Raw genomic sequence first — 23548 nt, 5'->3', positions numbered from 1 at the left:
GCTAAGGATCCTGGGACAAAACAATTCCCTCTGCAACTGGATCCTGGACTTCCTGACGATCTGCCCCCAGGTGGTGTGGGTAGGTTGCAACACATCTACCACGCTGATCCTCAACACGGGAGACCCTCAGGGGTGCGTGCTCAGTCCCCTCCTGTACTCCCTGTTCACCCACGCCTGAATGGCCAGGAACGACTGCAATACCATCATTAAGTTTGCAGACGACAGTGGCAGGCCTGATCACCAACAACGATGAGACAACCTATAGGGAGGACGTCAGAGACCTGGCAGTGTGGTGCCAGAATAACAACATATCCCTCAACGTGATCAAGACAAAGGAGATGATTGTGGACTACAGGAAAAGGAGGACCGAGCACACCCCCATTCTCAACAACGAGGCTGTAGTGGAGCAGGTTGAGAGCTACAGGTCTCTTGGTGTCCACATCACCAACAAACTAGCATGGTCCAAACACACCAAGACAGTCGTGAAGAGGACACAACAAAACCTATTCCCCCTCAGGAGACTGAAAAGATTTGTCATGGGTCCTCAGATCCTCAAAAGGTTCTACAGCTGCAACATCAAGAGCATCCTGACTGGTTGCATCACTGCCTGGTAAGTGATGCCCACCTCTCCGAGATGGGCATCTCCGGCGTGGCCCACGCTTGGATTGCGTCCTACCTGACAGGTCGCTCCTACCAGGTGGCGTGGCGAGAATCTGTCTCCTCACCACGCGCGCTCACCACTGGTGTCCCCCAGGGCTCTGTTCTAGGCCCTCTCCTATTCTCGCTATACACCAAGTCACTTGGCTCTGTCATAACCTCACATGGTCTCTCCTATCATTGCTATGCAGACGACACACAATTAATCTTCTCCTTTCCCCCTTCTGATGACCAGGTGGTGAATCGCATCTCTGCATGTCTGGCAGACATATCAGTGTGGATGACGGATCACCACCTCAAGCTGAACCTCGGCAAGACGGAGCTGCTCTTCCTCCCGGGGAAGGACTGCCCGTTCCATGATCTCGCCATCACGGTTGACAACTCCATTGTGTCCTCCTCCCAGAGCGTTAAGAACCTTGGCGTGATCCTGGACAACACCCTGTCGTTCTCAACTAACATCAAGGCGGTGGCCCGTTCCTGTAGGTTCATGCTCTACAACATCCGCAGAGTACGACCCTGCCTCACACAGGAAGCGGCGCAGGTCCTAATCCAGGCACTTGTCATCTCCCATCTGGATTACTGCAACTCGCTGTTGGCTGGGCTCCCTGCCTGTGCCATTAAACTCCTACAACTCATCCAGAATGCCGCAGCCCGTCTGGTGTTCAACCTTCCCAAGTTCTCTCACGTCACCCCGCTCCTCCGCTCTCTCCACTGGCTTCCAGTTGAAGCTCGCATCCGCTACAAGACCATGGTGCTTGCCTACGGAGCTGTGAGGGGAACGGCACCTCAGTACCTCCAGGCTCTGATCAGGCCCTACACCCAAACAAGGGCACTGAGTTCATCCACCTCTGGCCTGCTCGCCTCCCTACCACTGAGGAAGTACAGTTCCCGCTCAGCCCAGTCAAAACTGTTCGCTGCTCTGGCCCCCCAATGGTGGAACAAACTCCCTCACGACGCCAGGACAGCGGAGTCAATCACCACCTTCCGGAGACACCTGAAACCCCACCTCTTTAAGGAATACCTAGGATAGGATAAGTAATCCCTCTCACCCCCCCCTTTAAGATTTAGATGCACTATTGTAAAGTGACTGTTCCACTGGATGTCATAAGGTGAATGCACCAATTTGTAAGTCGCTCTGGATAAGAGCGTCTGCTAAATGACTTAAATGTAATGTAATGTAAATGCAACTGCTCGGCCTCTGACCACAAGATACTACAGAGGGTAGTGGGTACAGCCCGGTACATCATTGGTGCTAAGATGCCTGCCATCCAGTTCCTCTACACCAGGTGGTGTCAGAAGAAGGCCCTAAAAATTGCCAAAGACAAAAGGCCAAAAGGCTTCTCAACAGCTTTTACCTCTGAGCCATAAGACTCCTGAACAGATAATCAAATGGCTACCTGGACTATTTGAATGGTGTTCCCCCCAACCCCTCTTTTACGCTGCTGCTACTCTGTTCATCATCTATGCATAGTCACCTTAACTATACATTCATGTACATACAGTTGAAGTCGGAAGTTTACATACACTTCGGTCATTAAAGTCATTAGAGTCATTAAAACTCGTTGTTCAACCATTCCACAAATTTCTTGTTAACAAACTATAGTTTTGGCAAGTCGGTTAGGACATCTACTTTGTGCATGACAAGTAATTTTTCCAACAATTGTTTACAGACAGATTATTTCACTTATAATTCACTGTATCACAATTCCACTTGGTCAGAAATTTACATACACTAAGTTGACTGTGCCTTTAAACAGCTTGGATAATTCCATAAAATTATGTCATCGCTTTAGAAGCTTCTGATAGGCTAATTGACATAATTTGAGTCACTTGGAAGTGTACCTATGGATGTATTTTAAGGTCTACCTTCAAACTCATTGCCTCTTTGATTGACATGGGAAAATCAAAAGAACTCAGTCCAAAGAAATTGCAGGCCTCCACAAGCCTGGTTCATCATTGGGAGCAATTTCCAAACGCCTGAAGGTACCACGTTCATCTGTACAAACAATAGTACGCAAGTATAAACACTATGGGACCACGCAGCCGTCATATCACTCAGGAAAGAGATGCGTTCTGTCTCCGAAAGAAGAACGTACTTTGGTGCGAAAAGTGCAAATCAATCCTAGAAAAGCAGCAAAGGACCTTGTGAAGATTCTGGAGGAAACAGGTACAAAAGTATCTATATCCACCGCTCAGCAAGGAAGAAGACACTGCTCCAAAAAGCCAGGCTACGGTTTGCAACTGCACATGGGGACAAAGATAACACTTTTTGGAGAAATGTCCTCTGGTCTGATGAAACAAAAATAGAACTGTTTGGCCATAATGACCATTGTTATGTTTGGAAGAAAAAGGTGGAGGCTTGCAAGCCGAAGAACACCATCCCAGCCATGAAGCACGGGGGTGGCAGCATCATGTTGTGGGGGTGCTTTGCTGCAGGAGGGACTGGTGCACTTCACAAAATAGTTGGCGTTATGAGGAAGTAAAATGATGTGGATATATTGAAGGAACATCTCAAGACATCAGTCAGGAAGTTAAAGCTTGGTCGCAAATGGGTCTTCCAAATGGACAATGACCCCAAGCATACTTCCAAAGTTGTTGCAAAATGGCTTATGGACAACAAAGTCAAGGTATTGGAGTGGCCATCACATAGCCCTGACCTCAATCCCATAGAAAATGTGTAGGCAGAACTGAAAAAGCATGTGTGAGCAAGGAGGCCTACAAACCTGACTCAGTTACAGCAGCTCTGTCATGAGGAATGGGCCAAAATTCACCCAACTTATTGTGGGAAGCTTGTGGAAGGCTACCCGAAACGTCTGACCCCAATTAAACAGTTTAAAGGCAAAGCTACCAAATACTAATTGAGTGTATGTAAAGTTCTGACCCACTGGGAATGTAATGAAAGAAATAAAAGCTGAAATAAATAATCATCTCCACTATCATTCTGACATTTCACATTCTTAAAATAAAGTGGTGATCCTAACTGACAGGGAATTTTTACTTGGATTAAATGTCAGGAATTGTGAAAAAGTTTAAATGTATTTGGCTAAGGTGTATGTAAACTTCCGACTTTATCTGTAATCCCTCAATTAGCACAACTAACCGGTGCCCCCCGCACATGGACTCTGTACTGGTACCACCTGAAAATATAGCCCCGCTACTGTTATTTTAACTGTCATTTATCTTCTTTTTTAAAACATTTTTAAAAGTTCTTTACCTATCTTTTGTTTACCTAATACCTATTTTTTCCAAAAAAATTGCACTGTTGGTTAGGGTTTGTAAATAAGCATTTCACTGTAAGGTCTACTACACCTGTTGTGTTCGGCGCACATGACAAATTAACTTTGACTCGACGGTCTTCCAAAAGTTCCATTCTACAGAGTGTGAGTAAGTTACAGGTAGGCCATTTATGTTTTTGTAGTTTCCCAAAAATGTTTTAAGAGTTAGAAATCACACATCAAAATTGCATATCTTGCATATCTTTGGGTACAGCCTTACAGGTACTATATGGTAACATGGAAAAGAGTAGGACCATGACAAAGTAGACTATGAGCCTGGCAGAGGTACGTAGCCAAGTGAGCAGAGTGGTGTTGGTCGTTACTCACTAGGCAGCCGAGTCGTTGAGCTGGTACTCTCGGGCGCGCGTAAAGCAACCCTGCACCCCTCCGTCGCCCCACAGCCTCTGCATGGCGTTGGACAGGTCGTCTGGCAGGATGCCCTGCTCCTCAGCAGCCCCTGAGAGGGCAAACAGCTGGCGGGCATCATCCTGGAGGCGACACAGACACACACAGGGTTAGGAATGAGTCAGACCAAGTGGAACAGACAAGAGACCTTAACTAATCAACGTTAATAAACTTGGCCATGGTAAAGCAGACAGTAATAGATCAGGTCTCACAAGGTCAATTAGACTGGAGGACACAATTAGACAGTCTGCACTACAAACAGAATAACCATTAAACACAGTAATCATACCTATCCACTGGAGAGACTGTCCTCACTCTTTCTCAGAGCTCTGTGTGTGCGCGTGTGTGTCTCTGTGTGTTCGAGCCAGCAATACAGGTGACTCATCATTCAGTGTAGCCACAGGGGAGCACCCCCCTGGAAGGGTCCATGAGAACAGGATGACTGAGGTAATTATACCTGTAGACACAGGCAGGTTTCCGCCAGGTCTCAGCACTGACTTACACACAGAATGTGGTGTATAGCTTTCCCCTAGCATGGTCCCACACTGACTTACACACAGAATGTGGTGTATAGCTTTCCCCTAGCATGGTCCCACGCTGACTTACACACAGAATGTGGTGTATAGCTTTCCCCTAGCATGGTCCCAGCACTGACTTACACACAGAATGTGGTGTATAGCTTTCCCCTAGCATGGTCCCAGCGCTGACTTACACACAGAATGTGGTGTATAGCTTTCCCCTAGCATGGTCTCAGCACTGACTTACACACAGAATGTGGTGTATAGCTTTTCCCCAGCATGGTCTCAGCACTGACTTACACACAGAATGTGGTGTAATAGCTTTCCCCTAGCATGGTCCCACGCTGACTTATGCAAGCATGTACACACAAACACACAGAGCATCAGAAGGGCCGATTACACAGCTCCCACATCACCTTAGTGCACTGCCCACAAAACCCTCCTGACCATCCCTCCATGCATCGATGCTTTCCAGGGAAAAGATGGACAAACTCCTAAAGCTGCATTGACTGAGAGGAGACATGCTGGCCTAAGTTCCATGCAGCTGGTTAACCTGTGTCTGTCCAGTCCACCCCCAGTCTAACCCAGTCCAGCCCATGAACGGGTTAATAAGTGATGGAGGCGGTTCCAAGAAGAGGAATCAAAACAAATACACCAGGTGATCAAGGCCTCTTTAAAGTAGCTCACAGGAATAGAGTGTGTACTTGAGAGAGTGTATTGTGTTGTAATTCAAGTCTGTGATAAACAGACTAGTTTTATGGCGACTGAAGGAGGATGACCTGTATCATATCAAGACTATGTCACCTGAGCCCACCTCCTCCCTTCAAGAGCCCTTAAGGTGTGCACAATAAGAGAGAACAGTATGGTGTGAATAGGTGGCAAAATTACATTCCCTGGTTTTCCAGTAATCCTGTTGGAGGATTAAGGTTTTCCGGTTTATTCCCTCCTCATTGCAGAAATCCCCCAATCCGGATTTCTGGAAAAGCTGGGAATTGTTTACACTATGTGTGTAAAATGAAAACTAGCGCAGATCTCTGTTGTTACATTAAGTCAAATACTTTAAACAGCCAATCTACAGAACACGTAATACATTAAACTATCAGGCCAAGAGAGTAAGACACCAGAACAGTCCCTCTTACAGTCTCACCCCTGGGGAGCTGCTTTGTAAAGGAAATTAGCATGGCTGGGTTAGCCTCTGCAGCAGTGAATACACCTGATAGATATACTGCAGTGGGGGACTATAGAGAGAGCCCTGCCCCCTTCAGCACTACAGTTACTGGGAGTGGTATTAGACGAGCAAGCGTGTATGTGTGTACAGATTGGTCTGAGACAGGAATAAGCCTACAGCCCATTCCTACTCCATCATTATTAACACCTAAATGACTTAACAAAAGGCCTATCTCAATAGGCATGGGTGCTGTACATTGGTAGTGAATGAGATGCATTAGTCCCATACAATGTAAATCACTTTATCAACCACCATGTACAGTGGGGCAAAAAAGTATTTAGTCAGCCACCAATTGTGCAAGTTCTCCCACTTAAAAAGATGAGAGAGGCCTGTAATTTTCATAGGTACACTTCAACTATGACAGGCAAAATGAGAAGAAAAAAAATCAGAAAATCACATTGTAGGATTTTTAATCATGGCTCTGTTTAGAGCTAGTAAAGCAGCATAATCCACAAAGCCCATTGTTGGAGAATGTAGCCCGTCTTACGGTGTACAACATTATCATTACGAATTCATTATGTCAATCAGGTTAGGTTATAATATATAACACTGGTATAGTTTCACCGCTGTGAAGTTCTGATTTCTGTTTTTTTGTGGTCCTTCTGTAGCTCAGTTGGTAGAGCATGGCGCTTGTAACGCCAGGGTAGTGGGTTCGATCCCCGGGACCACCCATACGTAGAATGTATGCACACATGACTGTAAGTCGCTTTGGATAAACGCGTCTGCTAAATGGCATATATTATATTATTATTATTATCATTTTGAGAGACACCGACAGACCTGCAGAGATTTGTAGCAGGAATATGTCTTGAAGAGCTAGTTACCCCCAATAAACCAACTGTGACACATACCAGCGGGAGAACACTCTTCCCTCTCCATGCCTCCTCTGCACAGGAAGTAGTACAAAATTAGGTCTTTATCTCAACACTTGATCAAATCCAAAATTGGACTTGGTCGAGAGAGTGAGCAGATCGCTCACTTAATAATACTTCTGTTTGGTTGGTAATATGAAGAACAGGAAAATATTTCATAAGATTCCTATTTGCATAGAGAGGAACTGTACATCTTGTTTGGGAGAGACATGGGGGGGCATGACTATAATTGGCTCTTACTCAGAACACATGGATAGTTTTTTATTGTTGTGTCATATATCTCTCAGTAGTTCCCACTGGGCAGACAGGCAGCTTAGCTCTGCAGTGGTCCCCCTAGTCTAATGACACACATGGGCAGCAGGACTGAGTACACATGGCACATCACTGGATGGTACTCACTCACTCCGCCTCATACAAGGTCTGGGAGGCTAAACTACTCAAAACTCTTATCTGTCTGGAGGCTATTGTCACATAGCACTTCAGGAAGAAGAGATACTTGAGCATAGATCATTTCGCCGTCTCACTTCAGACAGATTAGAGCTGGATTAGAGAAGAGGGATAAAGTGGAGAAGTCTGTTTTGTGAGAAGAGTGGGAGCGGTTCAAGGGCTGGTTGGCTTTTAGAGCAGCAGTGGGGTATATGCAGAGAGAACAGTGGCTGCTCAGGTGCACTCAGACACGTGTGTGTGTGTGTGTGTGTCTTACCGCTCGAGCGGCCTCTTCGTAATCGATCTTGAGGTTAGCCATTGCCTTGATGATGGCCATGATTGACTGGATGGTGTTGCTGTAGACCACAGCTCTGTACTGTTTACACTCTTCTTCTGAGTAGCCATCCTCATGGATGATCCTGACAGACACAGGAGAGAGAGAGTCGGAGGGTCATTTAAACAGGAGGGAGAGAGGAGTTGGGTCATTTAAACAGGAGGGAGAGAGGGGTGGGTCATGCAATCTCCATAGCCAAGCGTCAGCTGGAGTGGTGTGGAAGAACTTGACTGGCCTGCACAGAGCCCTGACCTCAACTCCAATGAACACCTTTGGGATGAATTGGAATGCCGACTGCAAGCCAGGCCTAATCGCCCAACATCACTGCCTGATCTCACTAATGCTCTTGTGGCTGAATGGAAGCAAGTCCCTGCAGCAATGTTCCAACATCTAGTGGAAAGCCTTCCCAAAAGAGTGGAGGCTCTTATAGCAGCAAAGGGGGGACAAACTCCATATTAGCGCCCATGATTTTAGAATGAGATGTTCAACGAGCAGGTGCCCATATACCTTTGGTATCTAGTGTATGTGCAGATATTTGCACCATGTCATTGCTCGCTCTCTCGCTCTACTGTGAGTGCATAATGAGCCTCTTGCTCGGTTTCACTCATATGGCGAGGGGTTGAAGCTTATTGGCTGAAACTCAAATTGCTAAGGGGCTGGGCCCACATGTGGGAAAATGTAGGGGAAATGGTGCATCACAGCTTCCAGAAAACAGTCGCTTTCAAACTAGGGATTTCGTGGCTAATTGAGGTTAAACAGTAATTCTGCTCATATATTATGCATGTGTGAAAACTGGAGGTTTACTAGTCGCCAAAGTTCCGGAGCATGTATTTAATAATTGAAACAAGTACTATCTACTTTAATCATTGGCTGTACTATGCATACTGAATACTTCATTCCAGACTGATGTTACTAGTCTGTGGGGGAAGATCCGGTCTCTGCTGAGAGAACACTACAACTAAAACAAATAGACTATAGTATGGAGGAGGGAGATGGAACACATATGTTGATAGTAAAAAGTGGCCAGGCCAAGACAGGAGCTCCTACGCTATGAGCCAAATATTGTACCCCGTCTAGTCACACCAATGAAAGGGAGCCTGCTAGGATGAAGGCCAAATGGGACTTAAATAATTCATTTTATGTTTTTACCTGTATTTAACTAGGCAAGTCAATTAAGAACAAATCTTATTTTCAATGGCAGCCTAGGAACAATTGGCTAACTGCTTTGTTCAGGGGCAGAACAGCAGATTTTGACCTTGTCAGCTCGTGGATTTGATCTTGCAACCTTTCAGTTACTAGTCCAACTCTCTAACCACTAGGCTACCTGCCGCCCCATGAGCTCACAAAGTGTTTATTCTCAATTACAATTCAGCGAAGACAACACACCAAAGAGCCACGCTGGCTGGGGAGGTTGGAGGTGAACCAGGGAGACTTATTTGTTTAAAGTCATGTTCAATTTCCACATAATGTTAAAAAAAACTAGATTTCATGCCGAAACAGACATTTTCCTAGATGAGACTGCAAATTCATAATAGTAATAGTCAAGAAGAACCATAGCAGAATACATTTTACTTCTGAAATCTAAGTTAAATTTTGAAATTCCGAGCAAATCATGATGAAGCCTTTTCCTTGTTAGTGGAGCCCTCAAATTATTTATACTACAGGCAATTATACTGAACAAAAATATAAAACGCAACATGCAACAATTTTACTGATTTAAAGTTCATATAAGGAAATCAATCAACTGAAATGAATGAATTCATTAGGCCCAAATTTATGATTTTCACATGACTGGGCAGGGGCGCAGCCATAGGTGGGCCTGGGAGGGCATAGGCCCACCCACTTCTGAGCGAGGCCCACCCACAGGGAATCAAGGCCCAGTCAATCAGAATCTTTTTTTTCCCCGACAAAAGGACGTTATTACAGTCAGAAAATCCCGCAAGTGAAGAAGCCGGATGTGGAGGTCCTGGGCTGGTGTGGTTACACGTGGTCTGCGGTTGTAAGGCCGGTTCTCTAAAAATATGTTAGAGGTGGCTCATGGTAGAGAAATTAACATGAAATGATCTGGCAACAGCTCTGGTGGACGTTCCTGCAGTCAGCATGCCAATTGCATGCTCCCTTAAAACTTGAGACACATTGTATTGTGTGACAAAACTACACATTTTAAAGTGGCCTTTGTCTCCAGCACAAGGTGCACCTTTGTAATGATCATGCTGTTTAATAAGCTTCTTGATATGCCACACCTGTCAGGTGGATGGATTATCTTGGCAAAGGAGAAATGCTCACTAACAGGGATGTAAACAATGTGTGCACAAAATTGGAGCAAATGGAACATTTCTGGGATCTTTTATTTCAGCTCATGAAACATTGGACCAACACTTTACACGTTGTGTTCATATTTTTGTTCAGTATAATACAAATCATTTTCAAGTCAAAACAAGTTACTGGCTAATGGGTGACGCAGAAAGAGATTTCATCATCAGGATGGTTTTGACAGTGTTTCACCCATGTATTACAGGTGTGTGTGGTGTGTGTGTGTTATTAATCCAGTGTGAAATTATTTAATAGCGTCAGTTGAATTGATCTGTGTGAGTGGATGAAAAAGGGATTGAAAGCATGGCACGACGAGAATGTGGAGGAATAATTCAACCATTGAAGAGTGTGTGTGTGAGTGTGTGTATGTGAATATATAAAGGATAATTGTGTGTGCTTGCATTGATGTGTATGTGGGGGGGAAGGTGTGTGTGTGTTTCGTTATTCCAGGCAGTAACGTCTGTGTTTGTCGTCAAGAATGTCTGTGAGGGATTGAGGGTTTAAATGTGTGTGTGTGTGTTTTCATTTGTGAGATTGAGCAGTAGGGTTATACAGAGACAACATTGCCTCCAGAGCCAAGGTGCTCATAACCATCAGCTTAAGTCCTACAGATTTACCCCAGCGCTCGTCAAAGAACTGCATGGTTCTAGAAAAGGGGAAGTAGGTGTTATAGTACAGCCAGCCAGAGGCCACACAAAACAGGGGCTTGTGTTTGGCTGAATATTCAGATGCACAGGGCACCAACCAGTAACTAACCTATTCGATGTGTTTTCCAGTTTGTGCATAAATGTTTGGCATGAAAAACATGACAAAAGAGTAATGTTCTACAGAACATACAGGTCCAGATCTGCTACCAGGTTAACCTGTATCTTCTCCATATGTTCCAAATGATTCAGCGTGTCTAGTAGGAAGCATCCTGTACAGCGTAGACTTAAGATAACTGTCTACTCTATTGTCAGAGTAGCTCCTTGGAATATGAGCTAGCAGGGAAGGAGTCAATGCATCAATCATGGTGAGAAAAACTCCTCTGGTCCATACCTTTGTGTGTGTGTGTGTGTGTGTGTGTGTGTGTGTGTGTGTGTGTGTGTGTGTGTGTGTGTGGTGTGTGTGTGTGTGTGTCGGTGTGTGTGTGTCGGTGTGTGTGTGTGTGTGTGTGTGTGTGTGTGTCGGTGTGTGTGTGTGTGTCGGTGTGTGTGTGTGTGTGTGTCGGTGTGTGTGTGTGTGTGGTGTGTGTGTGTGTGTGTGTGTGTGTGTGTGTGTCGGTGTGTGTGTGTCGGTGTGTGTCGGTGTGTGTGTGTCGGTGTGTGTCGGTGTGTGTGTGTGTGTGTGTCGGTGTGTGTGTGTGTGTGTCGGTGTGTGTGTGTGTGTGTCGGTGTGTGTGTGTGTGTGTCGGTGTGTGTGTGTGTGTGTGTGTGTGTGTGTGTGTCGTGTGTGTGTGTCGGTGTGTGTGTGTCGGTGTGTGTGTGTGTGGTGTGTGTGTGTGTCGGTGTGTGTGTGTGTCGGTGTGTGTGTGTGTCGGTGTGTGTGGTGTGTGTCGGTGTGTGTCGGTGTGTGTGTGTGTGTCGGTGTGTGTGTGTGTGTGTGTGGTGTGTGTGTGTGTCGGTGTGTGTGTGTGTGTGTCGGTGTGTGTGTGTGTGTGTCGGTGTGTGTGTGTGTGTGTCGGTGTGTGTGTCGGTGTGTGTGTCGGTGTGTGTGTCGGTGTGTGTGTCGGTGTGTGTGTCGGTGTGTGTGTCGGTGTGTGTGTCGGTGTGTGTGTCGGTGTGTCGGTGTGTGTGTGTGTGTGTGTGTGTGTGTGTGTGTGTGTGTGTGTCGGTGTGTCGGTGTGTGTGTGTGTGTGTCGGTGTGTGTGTGTCGGTGTGTGTGTGTCGGTGTGTGGTGTGTCGGTGTGTGTGTCGGTGTGTGTGTGTGTCGGTGTGTGTGTGTGTCGGTGTGTGTGTGTGTGTGTGTGTGTGTCGGTGTGTGTGTGTGTCGGTGTGTGTGTGTGTCGGTGTGTGTGTGTGTCGGTGTGTGTGTGTGTGTCGGTGTGTGTGTGTGTCGGTCGGTGTGTGTGTGTGTGGTCGGTGTGTGTGTGTGTGTCGGTGTGTGTGTGTGTGTCGGTGTGTGTGTGTGTGTGTGTGTGTGTGTGTGTGTGTGTGTGTGTGTGTGTGTGTGTGTGTGTGTGTGTGTGTGTGTGTGTGTGTGTGTGTGTGTGTGTGTGTGTGTGTGTGTGTGTGTGGCTGCCCATTCCCGGGAGGCCTCAAACCCATTAAGTAACAGTTGAGAAAGAAACAGGCTTACAACTGTACGTATAGGAAGTATTGTGCACTTTATAGATCAAATCAAATCTTATCTTAGATCACAAATGATCTTATCTTAAATCACATGCTTCGTAAACAACAGCCGTAGACTAACAGTGAAATGCTTACTTACAGGCCCTTCCAAACAATGCAGAGAGAAAAATTATAACACGAAAAATAAATACACAATGAGTAACAATAACTTGGCTATATACATGGGGTACCAGTACAGAGTCAATGTGCAGGGGTATGAGGTAATTGAGGTAGATATGTACATATATAGGTAGGAGAAAAGTGACTAGGTAACATATGGAGAATAAACAGGAGCAGCAGCGTATGGGATGAGTCAAAAAGGTTAGTGCAAGATGGGTCAATGCAGATAGGGTTCTGCAATAGGCAGCCCGCAGGCCAAATGATTGGATTTGGCCCCCCAAGTTCTGAGATTGTTCGGGGAGGGGACATTAAAGACTGTAAAATGACCAGGAAATCAGCTCAAAGTGATTTTAAATTAGAAAATCTATTCCCAAGTATTCCCATATGTAATCGCATCCCAATGTAATCAAGGTTTTAAATTATTATGTTTTTGTCAAATGTGACATCCGTTTGGGCTTCTTGTGGTCAATTTGTAGTGTAAAAATGATTTATAATTATGTTCCGGCCCCCCTATCATCCGCTGAAGAATAAAATTGGCGGAATATAATTGGGGACACCTTGTATAGATTATAGCATGAGAAAGGATATGTAGAGGATTCTGGGTAACTAGTTTAAGAATGTATTGTCCCTGTCTGCTTATGTTGACAATGACATCAGAGTCAGGTTGTGATATTGGGTTAATTGCTCATGCTTGACGGGAACAGCAGCAAAACCAAACAATGCGGAGACAGCCAGCCAGGCATGGAGCTCTACTTACTTCATCTGTTTCACAATGGTGCTCTTCCCTGACTCTCCAGCACCTGCACAAAGAACAGAAACAGCCAGAGGTTAAAAATACACTCCTGTTAGTGGAGAAATGTAAACAGGCAGCAAGCAAGACCACCTCACATATAAACCCCCTCCTCTTCCTCAGGCCTTAACGCTTACATGCATCTCTCCCTCTGCTTCCTTTCTCGGAGTTAATCCGTCTCTTTTCATATTCCTTCCAGTCGCCCCCTATCCAGTTACAGCCTAACAGTCATGTCAATCTACAGTAGTGCATAATATAAACGGTAGTATCGTTATGCCTGGAGGCCCCCTCTCCACTCAGTGGGTGCCTCACTCGGTCTCATAGGGTTTCACAGAGTTTCCTACGCCCAATAACTCCTGCGTCAACAGCGCGGCCTGTGTGTTAACTTCAGAGGAAGCCGTCGTATTGTAACCCTCCCTCTCCACAGCCGCTGAGACAAGGCACTTAATCATCATTAGCGTTAAATTAAAACGTTGGAGTGCTTTCACAAACAGGATATGGGCCTGTTCTTTCAGATGACGTCATGTTGCTTGTTTCATGTTCAGGGTCCATAAGAAACTCATTGGGATATTTCCCACTGCTGTACTGTTATGTTAAATAGTTGGCTGTCTGGATTAGAGGACAGCAGCACTGAGGAGTTAACTAATCACACAGCGCTAAATGACCCGCAGTCCACCACTAGGGTCATGGTCACTCTGACCCAACAACACTCACTGTTTATATGAAGTGTGTGTCTGTGTGTCAGATCGCACGTTACCCAACAGTAACCATAATCTCCCACCAACAACACAAGCCACTGACATTCCACATTCCATCACAACAGTGATGTGAATACAGAGCACAGAGCAGACACACAGTCAGACTGGGTGGATTCTCTCCATTTAAAACCTCCTTATAGTCCCCATGCTAACCGGCCAATCTAAGAGACACGTCCTCTGCTCCGTTACCCATTCTAAAGAAGCCACTCTCTCAGCTCCCAACAGTTAGAAAGTCACCCTGCACTGATCTGATCCAGTATGTGGGCTGAGTTGATAAGCTGAAATAAAGAAAGAGAAGGAGAAATGGAGGCTCCAAGCCTTGAGCGAGAATTGAAATTGTAATTTTTATTCCTAACTGAACACAGAGGGAAGTGACTCAGAGACACAGTGGAAAGTGTGTGTGTATACATGTTTGGGCACTTGCCCGTTGTGTGTGTACACTCTATATTGATTCATATCTGTATTTTCTCAAGTGCTTGGTGGGGTTGAAGCAATAATACGTTATGAATAAATCATATGAGATATGAGCCTAATAACCCATGGTTCTGTCTGAGCATGTTCACAATCCTTCAACAGTAACATATTGTCTAGAGTAGATTAGAGCCACAGGCTTTGTACACAGGCAGACACTATACAGTCCACTGTAAGGAAACTTTATAAAAAGAAGATGCCAATGTTGATTTTTCCTACAGGATATTCTATAGAAATAAATGAGGGGACAGAGAGACAGAAGGCTACCAGGTTGCCTATAGAGAGTGCTACAGACTGTGGTCCAGTGGTTACATAGAGCCAAGCTGCAAACACACTCCCAGAGAGTTCATAGACCTGTTAACACAGAGGCGTGATGTGACTGAATCCAGCTAGGCCCCCCCCCCCCGCCACACACACACACACATACAAATACACACAACATATTTTTCGCCCTTCACTTGCTCTTGCCCCATTTATTTCTCTCACGCTGTCCCTCTCCCTGCCGCCATGTTGACGATGGTAAATAGAACCGTTGGAGTTTGTCCAGTAAAGCGGAGAACATTAATGAGCTGTAATGACAGCACAACACTGAGGTTTATGACAACAAGAGAGCCGATCTATTGACTGGACACACAAGTATCTCCTATAGACGGATACCGTCCATACTGGCCTCTGTTGTATATGAGTACGAGGTTAGCAAGTGTGTGTGTGGGTTTGATAGATTGTGCTCTAAAAATGTGTGTGCCCTCCTGCTATAATACCCCTGCATTGCTTGCTGTTTGGGGTTTTAGGCTGGGTTTCTGTATAGCACTTAGTGACATCGGCTGATGTAAAAAGGTGCTTTATATATACACATCTGATTGATGTGTGAAGGTAACGTTAAGATGCAATACATTGTGAAAAAGACCAAGCCCATCAAGATCACTTGGCATGGCATATAGGCTCTATAAACCGACATAAAACAACAACTGACACATCAATCGGTCCTTTCCAATTTAAGCTATTCTATAAAATGAATGGTCAATATATGGGGCATTGAACAGTCAGCCTTGTGCAGACTCTGCCACTAGTTGCTTGCTTTTTATGTCACAATATCAGGGTTCAGATCTGCAAACGGTACAGTGAGGGGATCTTAAGAACCACGGTCAGTCAATGGGAAATATCATTATACTCTTGGGTCAAGTATTTCTTTTTGGGGCAATAATCGGCAGAAACGTTACAAATAGGGAGGTTCAGGATCCGCATAACACATCATAGTAAAATGGAGGGATGTATTGCGAAATGAAATAGCAAAATGTCACTATACTGGGAAAGATGGGTTCATCTGTGGACATCAGAGGGCCGTAGTTAAGATCAGAATGAATGGTGTTTTGGCCGCAGTGGGTGAAAATCCGGAACTTGAAGAGGAAATTATGAATATGTCAATTCTTTAACTACAGGTACTGTAGGTGTGAGCCAAAATAGCTGTAAGTAGCAGTAGAAGTATTGTCGTCTGTTAGTATATGCAAACAATTACAATCTATCTGCAACATTAAAGCTGAGCTACTTGCTTATGTGGAAAAACAGCCAAATTGCCTACAGGGAATGCCAGTTGATGACAATGTAAACTGCCTAACTGGTTAAGCTGGAGGTAGCTAGTTCCTGCACACACACTCTCAGACATGGTGGTGTGTTATCACACTGCTGCTCCTGAAACATTCCCCTGCATGAATAATGTACGGAAGCATGCGCAGGCGAGCCAGCACTGCACTGAAGACCTTGAATATTTCATGTACCTGCCAACATGCAAAAGACCACTATGATGTTCACAGCACATAGTTGCATGCACACATGCAGTTGAGTCATACACAGGCATCCGTGCAAGCACATAATGTACACACATAAACAAAATAATACATTAGACTAGTGCAAACACACACACTTAACCAAAGTAATTTGTGCTACATTGTAAGCCACATCAACCTATTCAAGCCTTGTGGTATCTGATTTTTCAACTAGAACAGGTCTTTTGAATGGTAACATTTAATAGAATTCAATTGCATCAAATTCAACAGATTCAAGTGTGGGTTTCTATCAGCACGGACTCTCAGAGCTGTGTTATGGCTGTTGTTGAAGACTGGCCTGCAGATATCATTGCTCTGCCCATCTCCCCCCCCCTCCCTCTCCCTCTCTCCAGATGGAATGCCAGGGACAGCCCCAATAGGGGACTACTCCCTATCTCTAACACAACAAACAGCCTTAATCCCATTCCGACTATATTCACTTTCACTCTACAAAGAGGAAACAATCTGAGCCTGGGTTCTGACCGCCTCTTTTCAACACAGAAGCCTTTGGTATTTGAGCAGATTAAAGCTGTGCAGAGGAAAGCTATTATGAGGAGGATGTTTAGTCTTCCTGCCTGACAGAGGAACTCAGACTGGAGGATAAGTGTGAGTGGATATAGGGCCATTGAGAGCGTCCCTCCACTGTAATAAAAGCATGATGACAGTAGCACAGACACACACTGTATCCCCCATATGGTGCTTCCACAGCCCAGAATCCTTCCAGACACAGTGTGGAAACTCTCACAATTGTTCACTGTGTGCTGAGTGTAAGACTGGGAGTGTGTGTTCGGGAGGGGGGGGGGGGGGGTACATCGCTTGACCTCACATACTGACAGGGAAAACCTCCTACGGTGTGAGATTGAGAGGTACTGTATCACTATAAACAGTCCATTCATCCACTGCTCTAATGAAGATTTTCAAGAGCTAGGGGAGCTGACACACGTGTAGGGTTTCTGAACCGCAGGGGGACAAACACCTAACTGGAGGTGACACCATTCCCTCCACTGTAATACTGAAGTTGTAAACTTGGAAGTAGAAAACCTGAACAGTATATTTGACCTCTCAGCTTCCCTATCAAACCTAAAAATGTCAAGCAGACAACCTCAGAAAATGAACAACAATGACAAATGTGTCCCAATTCAGGAAACGAGGCGCAAGTCACGACTTCACAGGAGAGACGTTTGAACGGAAAAAAATGTTTTTTTATCAAAATGCTTTTTTTGGGCAGAAATGCCTTCTCGAACATGTGAACTTTCATGTGCATTCATAACTAACTTGTATGCCATCTGTAAATACAAATATGATTGTTAAATTACGAACCTTATTGGTTAATAAGGCACAGAAAAAGATAGCAACCTTCCCACTAGTCATGATTGGCTGAGATAATGAGTGGGCTGGACATGCCGAGAGAGGAGTTCGGATTGGTCTACCATATTGAAGGCTGCTGTCTATTTCAGCTGATATATATATCAACGAATTGGTGGGGACACTAGAACAGTCTACAGCACCCTACTAGAATCCGAAGTCAAACGTCTACTGTTTGTTGATAATCTGATGCTTCTGTCCCCAAGCAAGGAGGGCCTACAGTAGCACCTCGATCTTCTGCACAGATTCTGTCAGACCTGGGCCCTGACAGTAAATCTCAGGAAGACAGAAATAGTGTGCCAAAAAATGTCCAGTTCCCAGGAACACAAAAACAAATTCCATCTAGACAACGTTGCGCTAGAGCACACAAAAAACTATACATACCTTGGCCTAAACATCAGCACCACATTTAACTTCCACAAAGCTGTGAACGATCTGAGAGACAAGGCAAAACGGGCCTCCTATGCTATCAAAAGGAATATCAAATTTGACATACCAATTAGGTAAAGAAACCACCGTAGGCAGACCAGGCTCTCAAGAGAAGACTGGGCAGTGTGTGTATAGTTCTGTATTTATTTTCTTAGTCAACCTTGTGTTCTGTTATGTTGTGTACTTGATCGTAGCCCTATTTCTTTGTGTTCTTGAACGTAGCCCTGTCTTTCATTTTTGTTCATTGATTTCACCTGTGTTGGTTACTCACCTGGTCTCATCAGCTCCTTAATTAGTTCAGTTCATTCTGTTAGTTCAGTTCACTTTGTTTGTGCCTTTCCTAGCTCGTTTGTGAGAACCAGTTATAGCCTTCAGTCCTAGTTGACTCACCTGCCTGTTTGCCTACCTGTGTATGAACATTGCCTGTGACCACGGTTCCTACCTTCTGTGAAGGCGAAATAAACACCTGCCGCGCTCTGCACGTGAATCTACACCTTTTTCTCCCTGAGTATTCATTACAGTGTGCACATACTGTAGCCACAAAATGAGGTGGAAACTGAGCTGCACTTCCTAACCTCCTGCCAAATGTATGAACTTATTTGAGACACATATTTCCCACAGATTACACAGACCCCCAAAAAATGTAAAAACAAATCCAATATCTATTGGGTGAAATACCACACAGTGTGCAATCACAGCAGCAAGACATGTGACCTGTTGCCACAAGAAAAGGGCAACCAGTGAAGAACAAACACCACTGTAAATACAACCCATATTTATGTTTATTTATTTTCCCTTTTTACTTTAACTATTTGCACATTGTTAAAACTCTGTATAGACATATGCCATTTGAAATGTCTTTACACTCACACAAGTTCCAAAATAATGTTTACTGTTCATGTTTTATTGTTTATTACAGTGAGGGAAAAAAGTATTTGATCCCCTGCTGATTTTGTACTTTTGCCCACTGACAAAGAAATTATCCGGCTATAATTTTAATGGTAGGTGTATTTGAACAGTGAGAGAGAATAACAACAACAAAATTGTTGGCAATCACAGAGGTCAGATGTTTCTTGTAGTTGGCCACCAGGTTTGCACACATCTCAGGAGGGATTTTGTCCCACTCCTCTTTGCAGATCTTCTCCAAGTAATTAAGGTTTCGAGGCTGACGTTTGGCAACTCGAACCTTCAGCTCCCTCCACATATTTTCTATGGGATTAAGGTCTGGAGACTGGCTAGGCCACTCCAGGAACTTAATGTGCTTCTTCTTGAGCCACTCCTTTGTTGCCATGGCCGTGTGTTTTGGGTCATTGTCATGCTGGAATACCGATCCACGACCCATTTTCAATGCCCTGGCTGAGGGAAGGAGGGTCTCACCCAAGATTTGACGGTACATGGCCCCGTCCATCGTCCCTTTGATGGGGTGAAGTTGTCCAGTCCCCTTAGCAGAAAAACACCCCCAAAGCATAATGTTTCCACCTCCATGTTTGACGGTGAGGATGGTGTTCTTGGCGTCATAGGCAGCATTCCTCCTCCTCCAAACACGGCGAGTTGAGTTGATGCCAAAGAGCTCCATTTTGGTCTCATCTGACCACAACACTTTCACCCAGTTGTCCTCTGAATCATTCAGATGTTCATTGGCAAACTTCAGATGGGCCGTGCTTTCTTGAGCAGGGGGACCTTGCGGGCCTTCACGGTGGAGTGTGTTACCAATTGTTTTCTTGGTGACTATGGTCCCAGCTGCCTTGAGATCATTGACAGATCCTCCCGTGTAGTTCTGGGCTGATTCCTCACTGTTCAAATAAACCTGCCATTAAAATTATAGACTGATCATTTCTTTGTCAGTGGGCAAATGTACTTTTTCCCTCACTGTATCTATTTCACATGCTCTGGCAATGTAAACATAAGTTTCCCATGGGGGGAGAACAGTGGGACAAAGCTCCACTTACAGAGGCCAGAAAATTCCAGGGATATGAGCAAAACAAATACTGCCCGCTGCCTAGCAACCAGGCAATGGAGGAGATAGTTGTGGTTACATCCATTGACTGAAGCTGAGTAGGGAGGCCCTTTTCCAAAAAGCATGAAAGAGGGGAAAAAAAGAGTTGGGGGTGAGGGAAAAGGGCCAGGACCCAGGAAATTGCCTCATTATCAATCAGGCCCAGTGTGGACTGGCAGGAGAGGAGGGTGCAGAGGCAGAAGCAGGGAGCACAACCAACAGAGAAGAATGTGCCAGGGGTGGATGTGCTATGCCAGGGGTGGCTGCGCCAGGGTGCCCACTGGAATAAATGAGACCCAGCTGCAGCAGTACAAACCCAGGGCCAGATCTATGAAGGGTAGAGAGAAAAAAACGTGGAACACTGACATTACCACAGCAGCGAGGGAGAGGAAGCTCACCAGTTTCAATCACATTTCATTCTGAAAATATTAGTCTAGCTAGGAGCTGTTCTACAGAACATGGGTACAATCCAGACATACAAACGGCCCCACCACACAGAAACAAACAAACAAGCTCATACTCACACACCCACTTAAATCATCTGTCCTGGGGGGGGGGACTAATATTGTATATTTTTCAAAACAAATATCCATGTCTTAGGAGAAGAACTTGAGCTGTCTGTATATAGGAGATGTTTAAATCATGAGGTACCTGATAGCACACAGGTCACCTATGAGCACCCAGCCCACAGAGCTACACCACTAATCGCAAAATAAGGGGAGAACGCATTGATCCCGAGTAGAGCTGGTGCGTAGACAGTATTACCGCCACACTGGCGGTCACGAGTCATGAAGGTAGTCAAATTCCACGTGACCATTTAGTCACGGTAATTAGGCTTCTCCAAGCTCTGATGCTGCTGCTGGTCAATAGCAGCCTACCAAACGTGTGAACTGCCTGGTACTCAGCACTCTATTGTCCCTCTAATCACGCTGCCATAAATGCAAATGTTTTCAAAAATCTGATCAAACACTTAATGAGAGCCCATGAGCTCATGTTGCGCAACATTTCTATAGGATATGCAACAGCGTGAGCAAACAGAGTGATGGCCAGAGTGATCCCATCAGCTTTTTACAAGCTAGGCCTACTATATTTTCACTCAACTTTCCTAATATTAGGCACATTGCTTATATTTACAACAGGATTATAGCCCACCTGGCTGGCATGAAAATGAACCACGGAAAAAGCGTCCTCCATTTGCTATTTAAGTGCATAGATTGTGCATTTTGTCCACTGCCCCTGTTTCCATACAGGTGTATGTATATGTAAATGTATATGTATAGTATATATGTAACGACAAGATTAAATCAAGAATAGTCTAATGGGAATACCTATTTCTTTGTTAACCGCTCAACACATAATAGCTACATGTGTGCACTCACTCAAATAATTTGGAGAAAATATCCTTTCTATTTTATTCAGCTATGTTCAATTGTATTCTTAGTACTATAAAATAATGCCACAGAATTCTAAGCAAATCTTGTCTGCTGAAAGAACTAGTGTAGCCCACAGCCATATGGCATCGCCAGATCAGGACCTAACATAAGGTCAACTCAGAGTATGCTATTCTGTTCTTCTGAAATAGACTACATTTTCTTCATATCATGCTTCTCTAGACCTGTCTAAAATAAATAATGGATTTATTGTGATGGTGTAGGCTATATTAAATGAATTTATTAGACTTTTTCAAATGTAGATGTTCCAAAGGTCTGCATTCGTGTCTTGTAGGCAAGGAGATGCTAAATGTGTTTATGTTAATTAACGGTCAATTACCGTGAGACTGACAGTGATTTGCTTGACAATCACCGACTGATGAAATTTCGTGACACCCGCAGCCCTATCCCTGAGGTAGGGGAAGAAATCAACAACAATCCATGTATTTGACCCAAGGGAGGGAGGAAACAGGCTTTCATTAATTAAAGTGTTTACACTGGATGGTTAGGAAGAGGCTACGGTCCTTATTATTGGCCAACATGGGACTCATTGATTAGTGCTCTGATGATGCTGAATAACAGTAATTGGCCATGAACAGCAATAAGAGCAGGGCTGATGAGGCCTCAGGTCTTGGTAAATAAGGATTATATCATAGGAGCAACTGTAGCTAGAAAAGTCAAGAAAAATATGGCCACTTGTGTTGCCATCCCGTGGTTCGCTACTGCCAACAGGCTGCCGGTATTGCCAACAGGCTACCGGTATAACCAATAGGTTGCCAGTTGCCAGTAATGCCAAAAGGTTGCTGGTATTACCAACAGGCTGCTGGTTTTGTTCTGTTACAAATCATCCAGCGTTGGATTAATTTCAGAACATCCAATAATAGTTCATTGCTATGGGTGTTAATAGAGGGCAGTGAATTACTCAACAGCACTTAAAATCAATTCACAGGTTTGATGAAAGGAGGAATAATAGCAGTGATGTAGTTTCAATGCCAGATGTACCAAGGAGACACGGTCTGTCCTGCTTGTCTGTTCAGTCTAGTGAACTTACCAGGCGCTAACAGACAAATGATTGTGGGGGAAAGTATTGTATCGATGGTGACCTTCCTCAAGCTCTGAGCAAAGTGTTTTTCAAAGACTTGTTCGACATTATACTGCACCTGCAAGTACTACTATAGTTATTTATCGCATCCAACAATATGCCTGGGAAAAGGTTTTCACTTCGAGGCAGCGAGAATGTGATCGGGTTATTCATCTCTCAGATCTTTCAGGGGAGGGTCATGTTTTGGGGTCATAGAAAGTTTTGCTAAAATAGCGAGATTGCCTCGCTATTCCATTGGTATAGCAGAGAGCATTTCAGATGGAAAGATGGTTGTGATTGAGTCAGCAGGAGAGGAGCTGATAAGGGATTCATTTGTTCTGTACAGAACTCTGTAGTGGACTGGGTTGAACCCTCCCTTGGCACTGCCTGTGAATGAAGCCTATACTAGGCTTTGCCTGTGGGTCTGTTAGCCTAGCATTTCACTAGCTCAGCGAATGATGCCTATATGCCGGTGGGTGTGTTGGCATGTAGCTAGCTCTGCAGCATGATTAGAGGGTGGTGACAATTGGAGCTGAACACCTCCACATCTGCCACAGGGCAGCCAGGTTCCCTCAATAATCTTGTACTGTGACTGGTCCCATGCATCCTCTTGTCTGTTGTTTAGTGTGACACAGCATTATACTCTGTCTAAACAGCACATTACTACATGAATAGGGCAGGAAAAGCACCAAGCCTTTTTTTGGTCAAGTCAGGTTGTCAGGAGAGTAAATAAAACTCTGGGCCCTCTTATATGTAACCCAGAGAGTTGTGTTTAGTATGTCCAGGCATTAGGAGTTAAGTGCCGGAGCTTCTGTTTACTTACAGAGGGATGATGTAACACAGGGCATCTCTCTCTCTCTCTCTCTCTCTCTCTCTCTGGGCACAAAGGAAACAAAAAAGCTCTTCCCTTTTTGTCCCACTATTTCAAGGCAAGAGGATTTAGAGTTG

At 44.8% G+C, this 23548-nt stretch overlaps 1 protein-coding gene across 2 annotated transcripts in view; it reads right to left on the bottom strand.

Annotated features, from left to right (window-relative positions):
- Positions 1–23548, bottom strand: part of LOC124031253 (guanine nucleotide-binding protein G(i) subunit alpha-2-like) — a 92434-nt gene that overhangs the window by 11417 nt on the left and 57469 nt on the right. For both annotated transcript variants that reach the window (XM_046342305.1, XM_046342306.1), the window contains exons 2-4: positions 13215–13257; positions 7659–7800; positions 4260–4420 (exon numbers count right to left, since the gene is read on the bottom strand). In XM_046342305.1, coding sequence (XP_046198261.1) covers positions 4260–4420; positions 7659–7800; positions 13215–13257 — 346 coding nt within the window. The remainder of the gene's footprint in view (positions 1–4259; positions 4421–7658; positions 7801–13214; positions 13258–23548) is intronic.

Source organism: Oncorhynchus gorbuscha, linkage group LG03 (genome assembly GCF_021184085.1).
Source record: "Oncorhynchus gorbuscha isolate QuinsamMale2020 ecotype Even-year linkage group LG03, OgorEven_v1.0, whole genome shotgun sequence".
Classification (NCBI taxonomy): domain Eukaryota; kingdom Metazoa; phylum Chordata; class Actinopteri; order Salmoniformes; family Salmonidae; genus Oncorhynchus; species Oncorhynchus gorbuscha.
Note: the sequence above shows the minus strand (reverse complement) of the source record. Positions and strands in the feature narration are given on the sequence as shown.